Source organism: Macaca mulatta, chromosome X (genome assembly GCF_049350105.2).
Source record: "Macaca mulatta isolate MMU2019108-1 chromosome X, T2T-MMU8v2.0, whole genome shotgun sequence".
NCBI lineage: Eukaryota > Metazoa > Chordata > Mammalia > Primates > Cercopithecidae > Macaca > Macaca mulatta.
The window spans coordinates 9753191-9767365 of NC_133426.1; the positions used below are offsets into that span (position 1 = coordinate 9753191).

The 14175-nt window shown below is 43.6% G+C and overlaps 1 protein-coding gene across 1 annotated transcript in view; it reads left to right on the forward strand.

The window, feature by feature from the left end:
- CLCN4 (chloride voltage-gated channel 4) overlaps positions 1 to 14175 on the forward strand; it is a 79036-nt gene that overhangs the window by 40190 nt on the left and 24671 nt on the right. Inside the window, exons 6-9 of the mRNA XM_028842115.2 lie at positions 7975 to 8181; positions 8312 to 8392; positions 9659 to 10204; positions 13582 to 13768. Of these exons, the coding sequence (XP_028697948.1) occupies positions 7975 to 8181; positions 8312 to 8392; positions 9659 to 10204; positions 13582 to 13768 (1021 nt within the window). The remainder of the gene's footprint in view (positions 1 to 7974; positions 8182 to 8311; positions 8393 to 9658; positions 10205 to 13581; positions 13769 to 14175) is intronic.

A 14175-nucleotide genomic window follows, 5' to 3' on the forward strand; every position in this document is an offset into this window, starting at 1 on the left:
TGTAAACCAGGCATAACTCTTAAAGCCTGTGGAATCAGAGTTCATTAACCACACACATAAACGTGCTGTACTAACTCATCAGTGCATCTGTGATGTAATGTGAGAGACAATAGTGGAGGTTTATTGCTGTGAAAGTTCGCTGATGATGAAACCTCTCTTGCCACATTTTGCTCTTCTGGTGGCAAGCTAATAGCAATCTTTTAAAAACCTGAATGCTGCCTTTAGTACATGCACTCTGAACATACCCCCGTGAATTTAGAGTTTTTATAAATAGTTTTCAGCGCTTTCATGTAACCAAAGTATGAGGAAAGTGACCTCACCGATTAAGGGGAACTTGAAACCTATGAGGACCTACTGGGCAGAATCATGATAATTGAGCTGATTCCCGAAAAGCCCAGATGATGGAAATTTAGCCAGAAGTAATTAAAAAAAAAAAAAAAAAAAAAAGTTCTGGTATTATCGCTCTGATCCATGCAGTTCAGTTCTCCTTCGGGTTGATGCCTTAGCAATGCCCACGGGCAGTGGGCTCGAGAGTTTGAAGATGTATTTGTGGGCCGAGTATGGCAGTAAATCCACACCCTTTGGGAGGACCCTCCAGCCCTGACAGTGGTCCAGGCAGTTTGCAGAAAGGGCTGAAGTCCTGAAAAGACAGTCAGAGGCAAAATTCAACATGGTCTTGTTTCAGGAAAGATAGAAAAAAGAAGTCTTAATATGTCATGCTGAATTTTTGATGGTTGATGTTAACATACTGCTTCAGGAACCTGAAAAATAAGCTGTGTTACCATCCTATTTTCTCAGCGCAGCCAGTTCTGCTATAATGTGACATACACATTCCTAAAAATCTCCATGCCATGCAAAATCACACAACAGAAACCACAGGGCTTTCTGGGGAACATGAATTAGGGGCACAATACACAAAACTTCATCACTGACACGTATGACAAAAAGAGGAACCTAGTAAAAACAGGAGCCCAGTTGTATACATTAAGTGGCTAAGAAATATGTAAATACCGTAATAAATATGTCACTTTCTGCGAAGAACTTGAAGTTTGCTTGTGGAAGTGGGTGTCAGAAGAGCTGCGACTTATGCGTTGCTGTGAAAGGCATAAGGAAGGTTATCTATCTGAAGTTGTAGGGGAAGTTGAGACAGCAGGCATAGATGGGCATGGCACCCTGGCATATGTGTGAAGTGGTAGATGTTTGACTCATGTGTATTTTGTGTTTTCCTACATGATTGGGTGCAATTTTCTGCATTTATCTGGTATTTCTCCTGGAGGAAATGTGCATAAATAGACATAAAATTTGCACTATGCTCAAATTCCTCCCTAACATGAGTGGCATTGGAACAAATTTGCGTTTTCTTTTTCCTTTCCTTTTCTTTTCTTTTTCCTTTTTTTTTTTTCTTGTTTTTGAGACAGAGTCTCGTTCTGTTGCCCAGGCTAGAGTGCAGTGGTGCAATCTTGGCTCAGTGCAACCTCCGTTTCCCAGGTTCAAGCGATTCTCATGCCTCAGCCCCCCAAGTAGCTGGGGTTGCAGATGTGCACCACCATGTCTGGCTAATTTTTTTTTTGTCTTTTTTTAAGTAGAGATGGGGTTTCACCATGTTGGCCTAGCCTCATGTGATCCATCCACCTTGGCCTCCTAAAGTGTTGGGATTACAGGCATGAGCCGCCACGCCTGGCCTTCTTTATTGTTTTATTATTTTCTTATATAGAGACGAGGTCTCACTCTATTGCCCGGGTTGGTCTCAAATTCCTGGGCTTAAGTGATCCTCCCACCTCAGCCTCCTGTGGAGCTGGGACTGCAGGCTTGTGCCCCCGTGCCCAACTAATTTTTGTATTTTTTGTAGGGCTTTGCCATGTTGCCCAGGCTGGTCTTGAAATCCTGGGCTCAAGCAATCCTCCTGCCTTGGCCTCCCAAAGTGCTAGGATTACAGTCGTGAGCCACAGTGCTTGAGGCAAATTTGCATTTTCCAACCAAGTGTCATAATAGAGCTGACTGTATTTTATTTGATGTCTAAAGCATCTCAGTTTGTGATCCCACTACCTAACAGTAGCCATTTTTGACTCAAGCATTTTGCAAATAAGGAGATGGCCAATGGGGAATTGGTGGAAAATAGAAGCAGTAAGAGGTATGCTGGGTAGTCCCATCTCTCCCTTCCAAGAACTGTAGATGTGTGGCTCAGCTGGTGTCCTTATAGATAGGGAGTTCGAACATGAGTTCTATCTTTGAAGGGCTGGCTGGACTTTATCATCGTCTAAATTGGGCATTTTATTGGTGAGAGCTGAACTCAGAAGGAGTAAAATACTGAGTTGAGGATTTTTTTTTTCTTTCTTTCTTTCTTTTTTTTTTTTTTTTGAGACAAGGTCTCACTCTGTTGCCCAGGCTGGAGTGCAGTGGCGTGATCACAGCTCACTGAAGCTTTGAACTCCCAGGTTCGGGCAGCCCTCCTGCCTCAGCCTCCCGAGTAGCTGAGACTATAGGTGTGCATCATCATACCTGGCTAATTTTTGTACTTTTTATAAAGGTGGGGTTTTGCCATGTTGCCCAGACGGGTCTCAAACTCCTGGGCTTAAGTGATCCACCTGCCTTGGCCTCCCAAAGTGCTGGGATTACAGGCGTGAGCCACTGTACCTAGCCTAGCGTTTGTTTCTTATGTGACAGTAGTACCAGCGATACATAGACATGGATGAAATTAAAAAATGTGATGTTAAGTGAAAAAGCAAGTTTTACAAGGATAAAGTAGGATTGATAGAATGTCTATAAACAACTAAAATGAAAAAACATACGTTCTAAAACTATAAAGAAAGGGGAGAAATGGTAGGAAGTGGTGAGGGGAAGGAGGAAGGTTCCACTGGGCAGGCAAACACGAGGTAGCCACTCTTGTTTCTTAAACTTGGTAGTGGGCACATGGGTACTCGTTTTATTAATATTCTTTTAACTCTATATAAGTGTGTGATAGATTCATTTCTCTATTTCCTAAATAGTTCATAAAAATCTTTTAAAGAACTTTCAGGAACCAAATGGAGGTATGACTCAGCAGTAGCAAAGTCTTCCCTGTTACTGTAGTAGAGCTGGAAATTCTTAACCTAAGGATGGAGTATTTTTCCCAGTTCTCGAGGAGAGGGGCAGAGTAAAAAGTAAATGTAAATAAATAATTCATGGGTAAAAAGAATCTCCTGCCAGTCAACACCCAACTAAATATGGAAACTGACTTCAGTTGAGACATGAAGCTGTTCTTCATTCTAGCAAAGATATTGACTGAGCTATTTGGAAAATATGTTTATCATTGTCTGAGGTGATCTGCTATAAGCTGCTATATGGCACGCTGTGTAAGAATGAACTTTGAATGTGATGCACTTATGTACATTTAAAAAATTGCTTATCCTCCCTAGCATAGCATTTGCTTCCAAAACATTTTGATTACTTAGAGTGAAAAATTCTTTTGGAAACATTTTTTAAAATGCAAATTTAGGCCAGGTATGGGGGCTCATGCCTGTAATCCCAGCTACTTGGGAGGCTGAGGTGGGAGGATTGCTTGGGGCCAGGAGTTTGAGGCTGCAGTAAACTATGATTGCACCACTGCACTCCAGCCCGGACAACAGAACAATACCTTGTTTCTAAAAAAGAAAAAAAGAAGCAAATTTACAGAAGGGCTTTTATTTTCCTATGTAATAAATGCTCTCCATAGAATTTCTATAAAACACATTTAAATGTGAATACTTGCCTATAATTCCAGCACTTTGAGAGGCCAAGGTGGGAAGATTGCTTGAGCCCAGCAGTTCAAGACCAGCCTTGGCAATGTAGTGAGACCTCATCTCTACAAAAGTAAAAATAAGTGGCGGGGTGCGGTGGCTCACACCTGTAATCCCAGCACTTTGGGAGGCTGAGGTGGGAGGATCACTTGAGGCCAGAAGTTTGAGACCAGCCTGGCCAACATGGCAAAACCCCTTCTCTACTAAAAGTACAAAAATTAGCCGGCGTGGTGGCACGTGCCTGTAATCCCAGCTACTCGAGAGGTTGAGGCATGAGAATCGCTTGAACCTGGGAGGTGGAGGTTACAGTGAGCTGAGATCACACCACTGCACTCCAGTCTGGGTGATAGAGCAAGACTCTGTCTCAAAAAAAAAAAAAAAAACCGGTTTGGTGGTGCACACCTGTAGTCCCAGCTACTCTGGGGACTGAGGTGAGATGATTACTTGAGCCGAGGAAATTGAGACTACAGTGCTACAGTGAGCTGTGATTGTGCCACTGTACTCCAGCCTGGGTGATAGAGTCAGACCCTGCCTCAAAAAAAAAAAAAGAAAAAAGAAAAAAAGTGAATACTCAGCTTTTGTTGCACGTGGGACTTGAGAGAGAACTGGGTAAGGGTGTCCTCTTACTTCCTTTTGTCAGTAGAACCACTGTCATGTCAACTATATGAGAAATCATACCCTCTCAGAACTTACTCTGTGTTGATGTTTCAGTTTATTAAAAGACATAAAACATAAACACACTTACAAATATTTATTTATCGGAAAGAGTTCTGGTTTTCAGGTTAACACCACCAAGTCACAAATCTGCTGCAGTACATCTCATTAAAGCCCTGCTCGCTTCAGTCTGTATGAATTCAATTTAAAGCAAGTGATTGGATTTTGCCATCAACTGGGAATGAATTTATCTTCTTTAGTCCCTAATTTGATCATGAGAATTTTATAAAATCATTTTAGAGAATTACAAAATACCTATTACATTGTTCAATTCACCACATGTCATGGCTGGCAAAGGCTCAGGTAATTTAGATGCTTGTAATTTTCTAAATGGTATTACGCTTTTAAACTATACCCTGGGGTCCAAATCCACATTAACTAACTGACAAAAAATTATAGATAATTTTATTTGAGGCAACACAAAAGGGCAGGATTGTGGCAGGCGTAATAAAACATCCCTTAAATAAAGGGATCTGAGATCCCAGAGCACGGGCTCAATTAAGCTAACTACCACTAGTTAAGGACGGGTGTAACCACCACTAGTTTGTCTGCCACGAGTTCAAGGCTAGTTCAGGAAACACCATCTGACTATATAGCTAGGAGACCTCGCACGTGTTCTGTAGGAAGGAGCTCGCTGAGTCCTTCAGGGCACATACACACTCTTGGATGAGCTCACTTCATGACCCGCCCCGAATCGCCCAAGGTGACATGATGCTCAGTAGAAGGACTTGGTGAAAGAACAAAGAGTGTTTCAGGGCTGTCCCTTAAATACCGTATTGAGAAATGAGGAATGTCTGTGCCGCTCTTTTCAGGAATCAAGCAGTGCTCTCCACCTGGGCTGCATTTTAGCGTCACCTACGGAGGCTGTAAAAATCCTCATACCCTGGATGGACCTCAGACCAATTATATCAAATCTCTGGGGTGAGAGCCAGTCTGCAGTGTTTTCTAATTCCCCAGGTGACTCTGATGAGTGCCAAGGTTGAGGATGACTATAGTAGCTATTTGAGAAATTGATTACTTGACAGAGCAATGCCCATAAGGAGGTGTTTTGAAGTTACATAAATAACAGTGACAAGAGATAACCTTGTCCCATTATGTATTACATAATGGGAAAACCAGAAATTGACTGCAGATTTCATTGACTGATTCACTTGGTGTCTAATTAATCTGTGATTACAGGTTTGTAAGTTGCTAACTCAGCAGTAAACATTCACTCCATTTCAGCCAACTGGGGGAGTGATTGGAGGTAGAAAAATTGTTTGATCATTAATGATGCTTCTATATCTAAGAGAATACCATTTTGGCCGGGGAGAGGCCCTTGGTGTATGAAGTTAATCACTGAGATAGGCACCCAGTTGAATTCTAAAAGCATTAGGCAAAGACTCAAGTGAACCTTTAGGAAGAAAGCCATTATTTGGTATTTATAAAACGCAGCAGGTCTGGAAATGGAGCAAGATAACACTCCCTATAGTCGAAGTCCTTTACAATAAAAGAGGGTAGGATTTGATAGAAGAGAAGGGGTCATGATGGATTCAAACATCTTTACATCCCTCAAACATGTGTTCTTGGAATGTTGAGCGTCTTCTTCTTTTTCTACCATTGTATTAAGAATGTTTTCAAGCACACAGAAAAGTTGAAAGAATTGGACAGTAAAAATTCATTAATTCATCGCCTCCAGCAGGGGTTGGCAAACTTTTCCTATTAGAGAAAGAGAGTCAATATATTAGGCCTTGGAGGCCAAGGGGCAAGATGGAGCAACTATTCTCACCAGAAGGCTAGTAGTCTTTTTTTTTTTTTTTTTCTTTTTAACATACTACTTTTAAAAATGTTAAAACTATACTTAGCTCATGGATCATACAAAAATAGGTAGTGGGCCAGATATGGACCACAGGCTATAGTTTGTCAACCCCTGACCTAAAGTTCAACTGTCATTTTGCTCTTGTAGGGGCAAACAATTTTTAACGGGTTTGCGGCTGGGCCTGCGAATTAAATTGACATGTAAGACAGATCAACGGGAGAAAAGCATACATGTTTATTTAATGAATTTTACATGACATAGGAACCTTCATAAGGAGTGAAGAACCAAAGATGAAGTTAGGGTTGAATACTCATGTACTGAATTGGACGAGTAGTAATCTATGAAAGTGTGACAAGGCAGAGGAGCCTGGGCTAGGGGAGTTAGCTGGGTGAGGTGGCCAGGAGGATGAGGGTTAGTCTAACAAGGTTGGTTCATGCAGATTTCCCTCAGCCTCAATTTCCTGTCTTTGACGATAAGAATGATGCTTCCTTCTAGTATGGGGAGGGCGTCTTTCACGTGGGAATTTCATCTCCTGCGTTTAAGAAACAGAATGGGACAGGTGCAATGGCTCACGCCTGTAATCCCAGCACTTTGGGAGGCCGAGGCGGGTGGATCACGAGGTCAGGAGATCAAGACCGTCCGGGCTAACACGGTGAAACCCCGTCTCTACTAAAAGTACAAAAAATTAGCCAGGCGTGATGGTGGGCGCCTGTAGTCCCAGCTACTTGGGAGACTGAGACAGGAGAATGGCGTGAACCCAGGAGGCGGAGCTTGCAGTAAGCTGAGATCGCACCACTGCACTCCAGCCTGGGCGACAGTGCAAGACTCTGTCTCAAAAAAAGAAAAAGAAACAGAATGGTCAGGTGATCTTCTTGCTCCTGCTGTTTTTCAAGTGCCTTTAACCCAAAATAGTCAGTTTGCCAGAGTGGCACATTTTGGGGTAGCATATTCCTTTTTTTTTTTTTTTTTTTTTGAGACAAGATCTTGCTCTGTCGCCTAGGCTAGAGTGTAGTGGCATGATCACAGCTGTCTGCAGCCTTGACCTTCCGGGCTCAAGTGATTCTCCTACTTCAGCCTCCCAAGTAGCTAGGATTACAGGTGCATGCCATCATGCCAAGCTAATTTTATTTATTTATTTATTTATTTATTGCAGAGATGGGATCTCTCTATGTTGCCCAGGCTGGTCTTGAACTCCTGGGCTCAAGCGATCCTCCTACCTCGGCCTCCCAAAGTGCTGGGATTACAGGTGTGAGCCACTGTGCCTGGCCTGGGGTAGCATATTCTTAACTACTGCACTCTCCTTGCCTTGTCACATAGTCAGCCAGCTCTGCATCTCTTAATCTAGGATATTTTTCAGAGTCAAAAGTTAACAGTTAATATCAATAGGTATATGTCTGTTCTCAACATAACAGAAGGTAATGTGAACAGGATAAAATGCCATAAATCAAGCGAGACCTTGTTAATGATTTATTCAGTCCTCTTTAGGATCTTTTGGTACTCTAGGAATCCTTAAGATTTACCATGCATTGAGTTTTTAATATTTCAGTTAATATAAAATTATAGTTAAATCAAAAATGAAAATGGCCTCTGTTCCATGCTATTGAGTGAATCTAAACTTTGAACATGTCTCTCAGAGGAAGTACAGCTCTTTTCCTAGCCATGGATTGAAGCAGTTCATTCCCTCTTGTTCTCCATCCTCTGTTTCAGATAAAGACCATTTTAAGCGGCTTTATCATCAGGGGCTACTTGGGGAAGTGGACCCTGCTAATCAAGACAGTCACGCTGGTGCTGGTAGTGTCCTCTGGTCTGAGCCTTGGGAAGGAAGGGCCGCTAGTGCACGTGGCTTGTTGCTGTGGCAACTTCTTCAGCAGCCTTTTCTCCAAGTACAGCAAGAATGAGGGCAAGAGGCGGGAGGTGAGCCGCTCAGCTTTCATCTGCAGCGAAACTTTCTTCTCAAAGCCCCCTCCTGCTGTCTGACCTGCAGGTTTGCACGTTTGTTTTCATGGAAGGCCTTGAAGCTTATGTAGAACTATTTGTTTTGTAGGTGCTTTCAGCTGCAGCGGCTGCTGGAGTCTCTGTTGCCTTTGGTGCACCAATTGGAGGCGTGCTTTTCAGTCTAGAAGAGGTGAGAAATGGGCAGCCGAGAGAATTTGTGATTTTGAGCAGCAAGGCCCTTTGAGGGTTAGAATCAAAGAAATATTGGATAAGATTCCTGCAGTTTATTAAGGAGCCACAGTTTCCACTGTTTGTTTTTTTATTTGTGTTTATTTTCTCTTTTTTTGAGGCTGAGTCTTGCTCTGTCGTCCAGGCTAGAGTGCAATGGTACGATATCGGCTCACTATAACCTCTACTTCCCGGGTTTAAGCAAGTCTCCTGTCCCAGCCTCCTGAGTGACTGGGACTACAGGTGCACGCCACCACGCCTGGCTAATTTTCGTGTTTTTAGTAGAGATGGGGTTTTGCCATATTGGTCAGGCTGGTCTTGAACTCCTGACCTCAGGTGATCCACCCGCCTCAGCCTCCCAAAGTATTGGGATTACAGGCGTGACCCACCATAGCGGGCCACCACCATTAAATTCCTGTTTGCAAGTATTGTTTTAAAAATTGCCAACGTGATTTTTTTTTTTAAAGACTTATAGTATTTTCTGTCTCATAACCAACTTAATTAAGCATTTTTGATTTTGGTAACCCAAATGGGTTGTTCCAGGGGTTGGCAGACATTTCTGTAAAAGGCCAGGTAGTAAATGTGTTTGGTTTTGTGGGCCATACAGTTTCTGTTGTAGCTGTTCGGCTCTGCTGTCATAGCGTGAAAGCAGCTGTGAACAATACGTCCACAAATGGGCATGTCTGTATTTCCATAGGTATTTCTTTATGGACAGTGAAATTTGAATTTTATGGTTTTCACATGTCACAAAATATTGTTCTTCTTTTGAATATTTCAAATCAAAAGAATTTTTTCCCCTTTTTCAATCAATTAAAAATGTAAAAACCATTCTTAACTCATGTGCCATATAAATGCATTCACTGGGCTGCATGTGACTTGCAGCTCAGAGTTTTCCAAACCCTGATCTACTCTGTTGTCTGTAGAATCCATTCCAGAGGTTTATTTGCTTCTAGGGGAGTCTCTGTGCCATGAACAGAATTATGATTAAATACTTTTCTCTTAAAAATATAGCTAAAACCCGCCTTGATTAGTGTCCATTCCACTTCTAGACATAGTTAGATTCCTCTGGGGATCTTTGCTGATGCATTTTGGTCATATTAAGTCCAGGCTGATGGAATGAGTGTGTTCACTCTTGGACTTAGAGTGTGACTTTCATGCCAATCAGAGGGCCTGGCTCTGAGCAGCTCTTTCTCCGGCCAGTCTCTAATTTTCTACTTTTTCATCTCAGGTCAGTTACTACTTTCCCCTGAAGACCTTGTGGAGGTCATTTTTCGCAGCCCTGGTGGCAGCCTTTACACTGCGATCCATCAATCCCTTTGGGAATAGCCGTCTTGTTCTCTTTTATGTGGAATATCACACACCCTGGTACATGGCTGAACTCTTCCCCTTCATCCTTCTTGGGGTCTTTGGGGGCTTGTGGGGAACCCTCTTCATCCGCTGCAACATCGCCTGGTGCAGGAGGCGCAAGACCACCAGGCTGGGGAAGTACCCGGTGCTGGAGGTCATTGTGGTGACCGCCATCACTGCCATCATTGCCTACCCCAATCCCTACACACGCCAGAGCACCAGCGAGCTCATTTCTGAGCTGTTCAATGACTGTGGAGCCCTTGAGTCTTCCCAGCTCTGTGACTACATCAACGACCCCAACATGACTCGGCCTGTGGATGACATTCCAGACCGGCCTGCTGGTGTTGGTGTTTACACGGCCATGTGGCAGCTGGCCCTGGCACTGATCTTCAAAATCGTCGTTACCATATTTACCTTTGGCATGAAGGTAAGTGAAAGGGAAGGAAGATGGGGTGGAGACCCATATCCTTCTGGGGACAGCACCCTACTCTCTAAAATAAAATTGTGGTGGGAAAAAAGGGGAACTGGCCTTTCTTGAATGTTCTCATGTGCCCTGCAGGAACTTGACATTCCTTTAATCAATAGGAAACAACTTTTAATAAACAAGCTTATTAAATAGAGATTTTAATCCCATTTTACAACTGAGGAAACTAAGGCTCTGAGATCTTAAGAGGCTTGATCAGACCCACAGTTTAAGAGAGACAGAGCTAGGCATCAAACCCACCTCACACATTCCCAGAACAGGTGGTGGTGACCACAGGTTTCCTGCCAATGGCCAAGTGATGCCAGGTGGTGGAAAAAGCCCAGGTCTGGCTCAGTTTGGCTCAGTAAACATGCATTGAGTATCAGCTGTATCTTAGGCATTGTGCTAAGTCTGAGGGATACAGAACCCAAACAAAGCTGCCCTTGCAGAGCACACAGCTCTGGGAGAAAGAGATGCAGACCCGGAGTTCTGACACTGTGGTGAGCACCACACTGGTATGACAGGAGCACAGAGTGAGTGTGTTCCCCGTCTGGGCAGGGCTGGGCATGACAGGGGCTCTTTGCACACATTGTCTTTGAAGGGCAGAGCTGTGGATGACAGCACATGCTTTCTTTTCCTCCTCCCTCCCTCCCTCCCTTCCTCCCTCTTTTCCTCCCTCCCTTCTTCCTCCCTTCCCTTCCCTTTTCCCTTCCCTTTTCCCTTTTCCCTTCCCTTCCCTTCCCTTCCCTTCCCTTCCCTTCCCTTCCCTTCCCTTTTCCCTTGTTGCAATCAACACCTGTATTTAGCTTTAGAACATTTTCATCTCCCAAGTGGAAATTTCATGTCCATTAGCAGTCACTCCCCATTTTTCCCTCCCCTAGTCCCTGGCAACCACTAATCTGTTCTGTCTCTAGATTTGCCTATTTTGGACACTTCATATAAATGACATCATATAATCTGTGGCCTTTGGTGACTGGCTTTTTTCATTTAGCGCCATGTTTTCTAGGTTCATTCCCATTGTAGCATGTGCCACTACTTCATTTTTATGGCTGAATAATATTCCATTCTATGGAGATCCCACATTTTGTTTATCCACTCATCCTTTGATGGACATTTGTGTTGTTTCCACCTTTTGACTATTATGAATAATGCTATCATTGCTTACTTAAAGAAACTTTTATTAGAGTATATCGTCCATATAGAGAAGTGTACAGCTTGATGGAGTTTCATAAAACATACACACACTTGTGTAACCAGCACCCAGGATCAGAAGCAGAACATTATCTGTCCCCCAGAGCCCCTTTTGTGTTCCATTACTATTGCTTTCTGTGTGGTATTTCTATGAATTGTCTTTTTAATTTCATTTGCTTTTATTAAAAATATAAAATAGAGACCCAGTCTCCCTGTGTTTCCCAGGCTGGTCTCAAACCCCTGAGCTCCAGTGATCCTCCTGCTTTGGCCTCCCAAAGTGCTAGGATTATACACATGCGCCATTGTGCCCTGCCTGAATTGTCTTTTGTTTTTTTGGAGACAGGGTCTCACGCTGTTGCCCAGGCTGGAGTGCAGTGGCACAATCATGGGTCACTGCAGCCTCGACCTTCTGGGCTCGAGTGATCCTCCTGCTTCAGCCCATGGGGACTACAGACACGCGCCACCACACCGGATAATTTTTGTATTTTTTGTAGAGATGGAGTCTCACCATGTTGGCCACGCTGGTCTGGAACTCCTGGGCTGAAGTGATCTGCCTGCCTTGGCCTCCCAAAGTGTTAGAATTACAGGCGTGAGCCATCACACCTAGCCTGAATTGTCTTTTTTTTTTTTTTTTTTTTTAAATCTAATGGTCTGGCATGGTGGCTCATGCCTGTAATCCCAGCACTTTGGGAGGCCAAGGTGGGTGGATCACGTGAGGTCAGGAGTTCAAGACCAGCCTCGCTAACATAGTGAAACCCCGTTTCTTCTAAAAATACAAAACTTATCCGGGCATGGTGACACATGCCTGTGGTCCCAGCTACTCAGGAGGCTGAGGCACAAGGATCACTTGAACGCAGGAAGCAGAGGCTGCAGTGAGCCGAGATCATGCCACTGCACACGGGCCTGGGCGACAGAGTGATATTCCATCTCAAATAAATAAATAAATAAATAAATAAATAAATAAATAAATAAATAAGTAAATAAAGTCTAAGAAGTTGTTTACTTCAGTGTGTTGTAGTGGTCAAATACAAACCTGAATTTGGGCCTTAAGAACAAGGATGGGTGGACCTTATTAAACAGCTGGCTGTCTCTGATCTGTCATCTCCTAGCAAAGGGATTTGTTTTCGTGTCTCAGGAAGATGCTGGTAAAATTTTATGATGCTTGCTGAGAAAAGTCTCCTTTGATGTTACAAGGATATAAATGATGTAGAATAAGGGAAAGCTCAGAAAGGAACAATTTCCTAAGGACTGTTCTAACTCTAGAAATCACACCCAAGGGTCCAAACTTCACTTGAATTAAGTTAAAGTTCTGCTTCCATCCTCAGATGGGTGACCACCTGGGGCTGGCATCATTGCAGCTGCTGCCTAGGGTCAGTGGTCACGTGTCATTTCAGTGAACACAGGGAGTCAGGCATGTTCTATAGCACATGTGTGGTCATTAGATAAACTAAAATGTATCTTCATCCAGCAGGGTAGAGAACACACTGGTGCCAAGATGTTTTAGTTTACATTGTATTTCTTTGCTGCCCCTATCCTGGCTTGGAAATATTCAGAATACTTATTGGAAAATGCACTTCATTAGGAAGAGGGAACTGCCTCCCTCGTCTCTCTCTGACAGGTATTCAGCCACCACCTACTAGAGAGGGCAGGGAGCCATTGAAGTGCTTTCTGGAAGATCCAGGGGGCTGCAATGATGGATTCAGCTTCTTTATTTTACCTGGGAGCAGTCACAGGCCCTTCTTTTCCGTTTTCATGCTGTGGCTTGACATTTAATTTTAAAAGCCATTCTGAATGACATGGCAAGGGGAGAGAGAAAGTGGTGTCTCAAGTGACAGATGCTCACTTTGAATTTTATTTGCAGTGGGGCTTATTCTTTAATCCACAGCAGGCGAACCCAGCCAGCTTTTGAAGGAGAGGGAATCAAAGTATAAAATTGCATTCTCTCTAAGTTGCAGTAGATATGACTGACTAAGCAGGTCAAATCATTTGTCCCACCTTTCCCCAGCTGACCTATTTTGCAGAGTTGCACCTCCTCTGAAGACTGAAGCTAAATACAAGCCTGTCTTCGAGGGGGAATGTGTTTCCTGGGGGTTGTGAAGCGGGGACTCAGTCTTTTCCCCTCATGTTGCTTTTCTCTGTGTCTCCTCAAGATCCCATCGGGCCTCTTTATCCCCAGCATGGCTGTGGGCGCGATAGCAGGCAGGATGGTGGGAATTGGCGTGGAGCAGCTGGCCTACCATCACCATGACTGGATCATCTTCAGGAACTGGTGCAGACCTGGTGCAGACTGTGTCACGCCAGGGCTTTACGCAATGGTGGGAGCTGCAGCCTGCCTTGGTACGACCACGGGTGAGGCAGGGAGGGGGACCGGGGAACTAACCTGGCTTAGAGGACTGCCAAGAAGGAAGACATGGACTTGAACATTTTCTTTACTGGGGATAGGCTGGGTTGTGTGGCTATAACAAGTAAACCCCTAAATCACAATGGCTTAATGCACCAAGGCTTATGTCTTGCTCACTATGCACACACACACACAAACAGATGCCCTCAACTTGTGATGGGGTTTATATCCTGATAAATGTATCATAAACTGAAAATATGATAAGTTGAAAATGCATTGAATACACCTAATCTACCAAACGTTGTAACTTAGCCTACCTTAAACATGTTCAGAACACTTACATTTACCTACAGCTAGGCACAATCATCTAACAAAGCCTATTTTATAATAAAGTTGAATATCT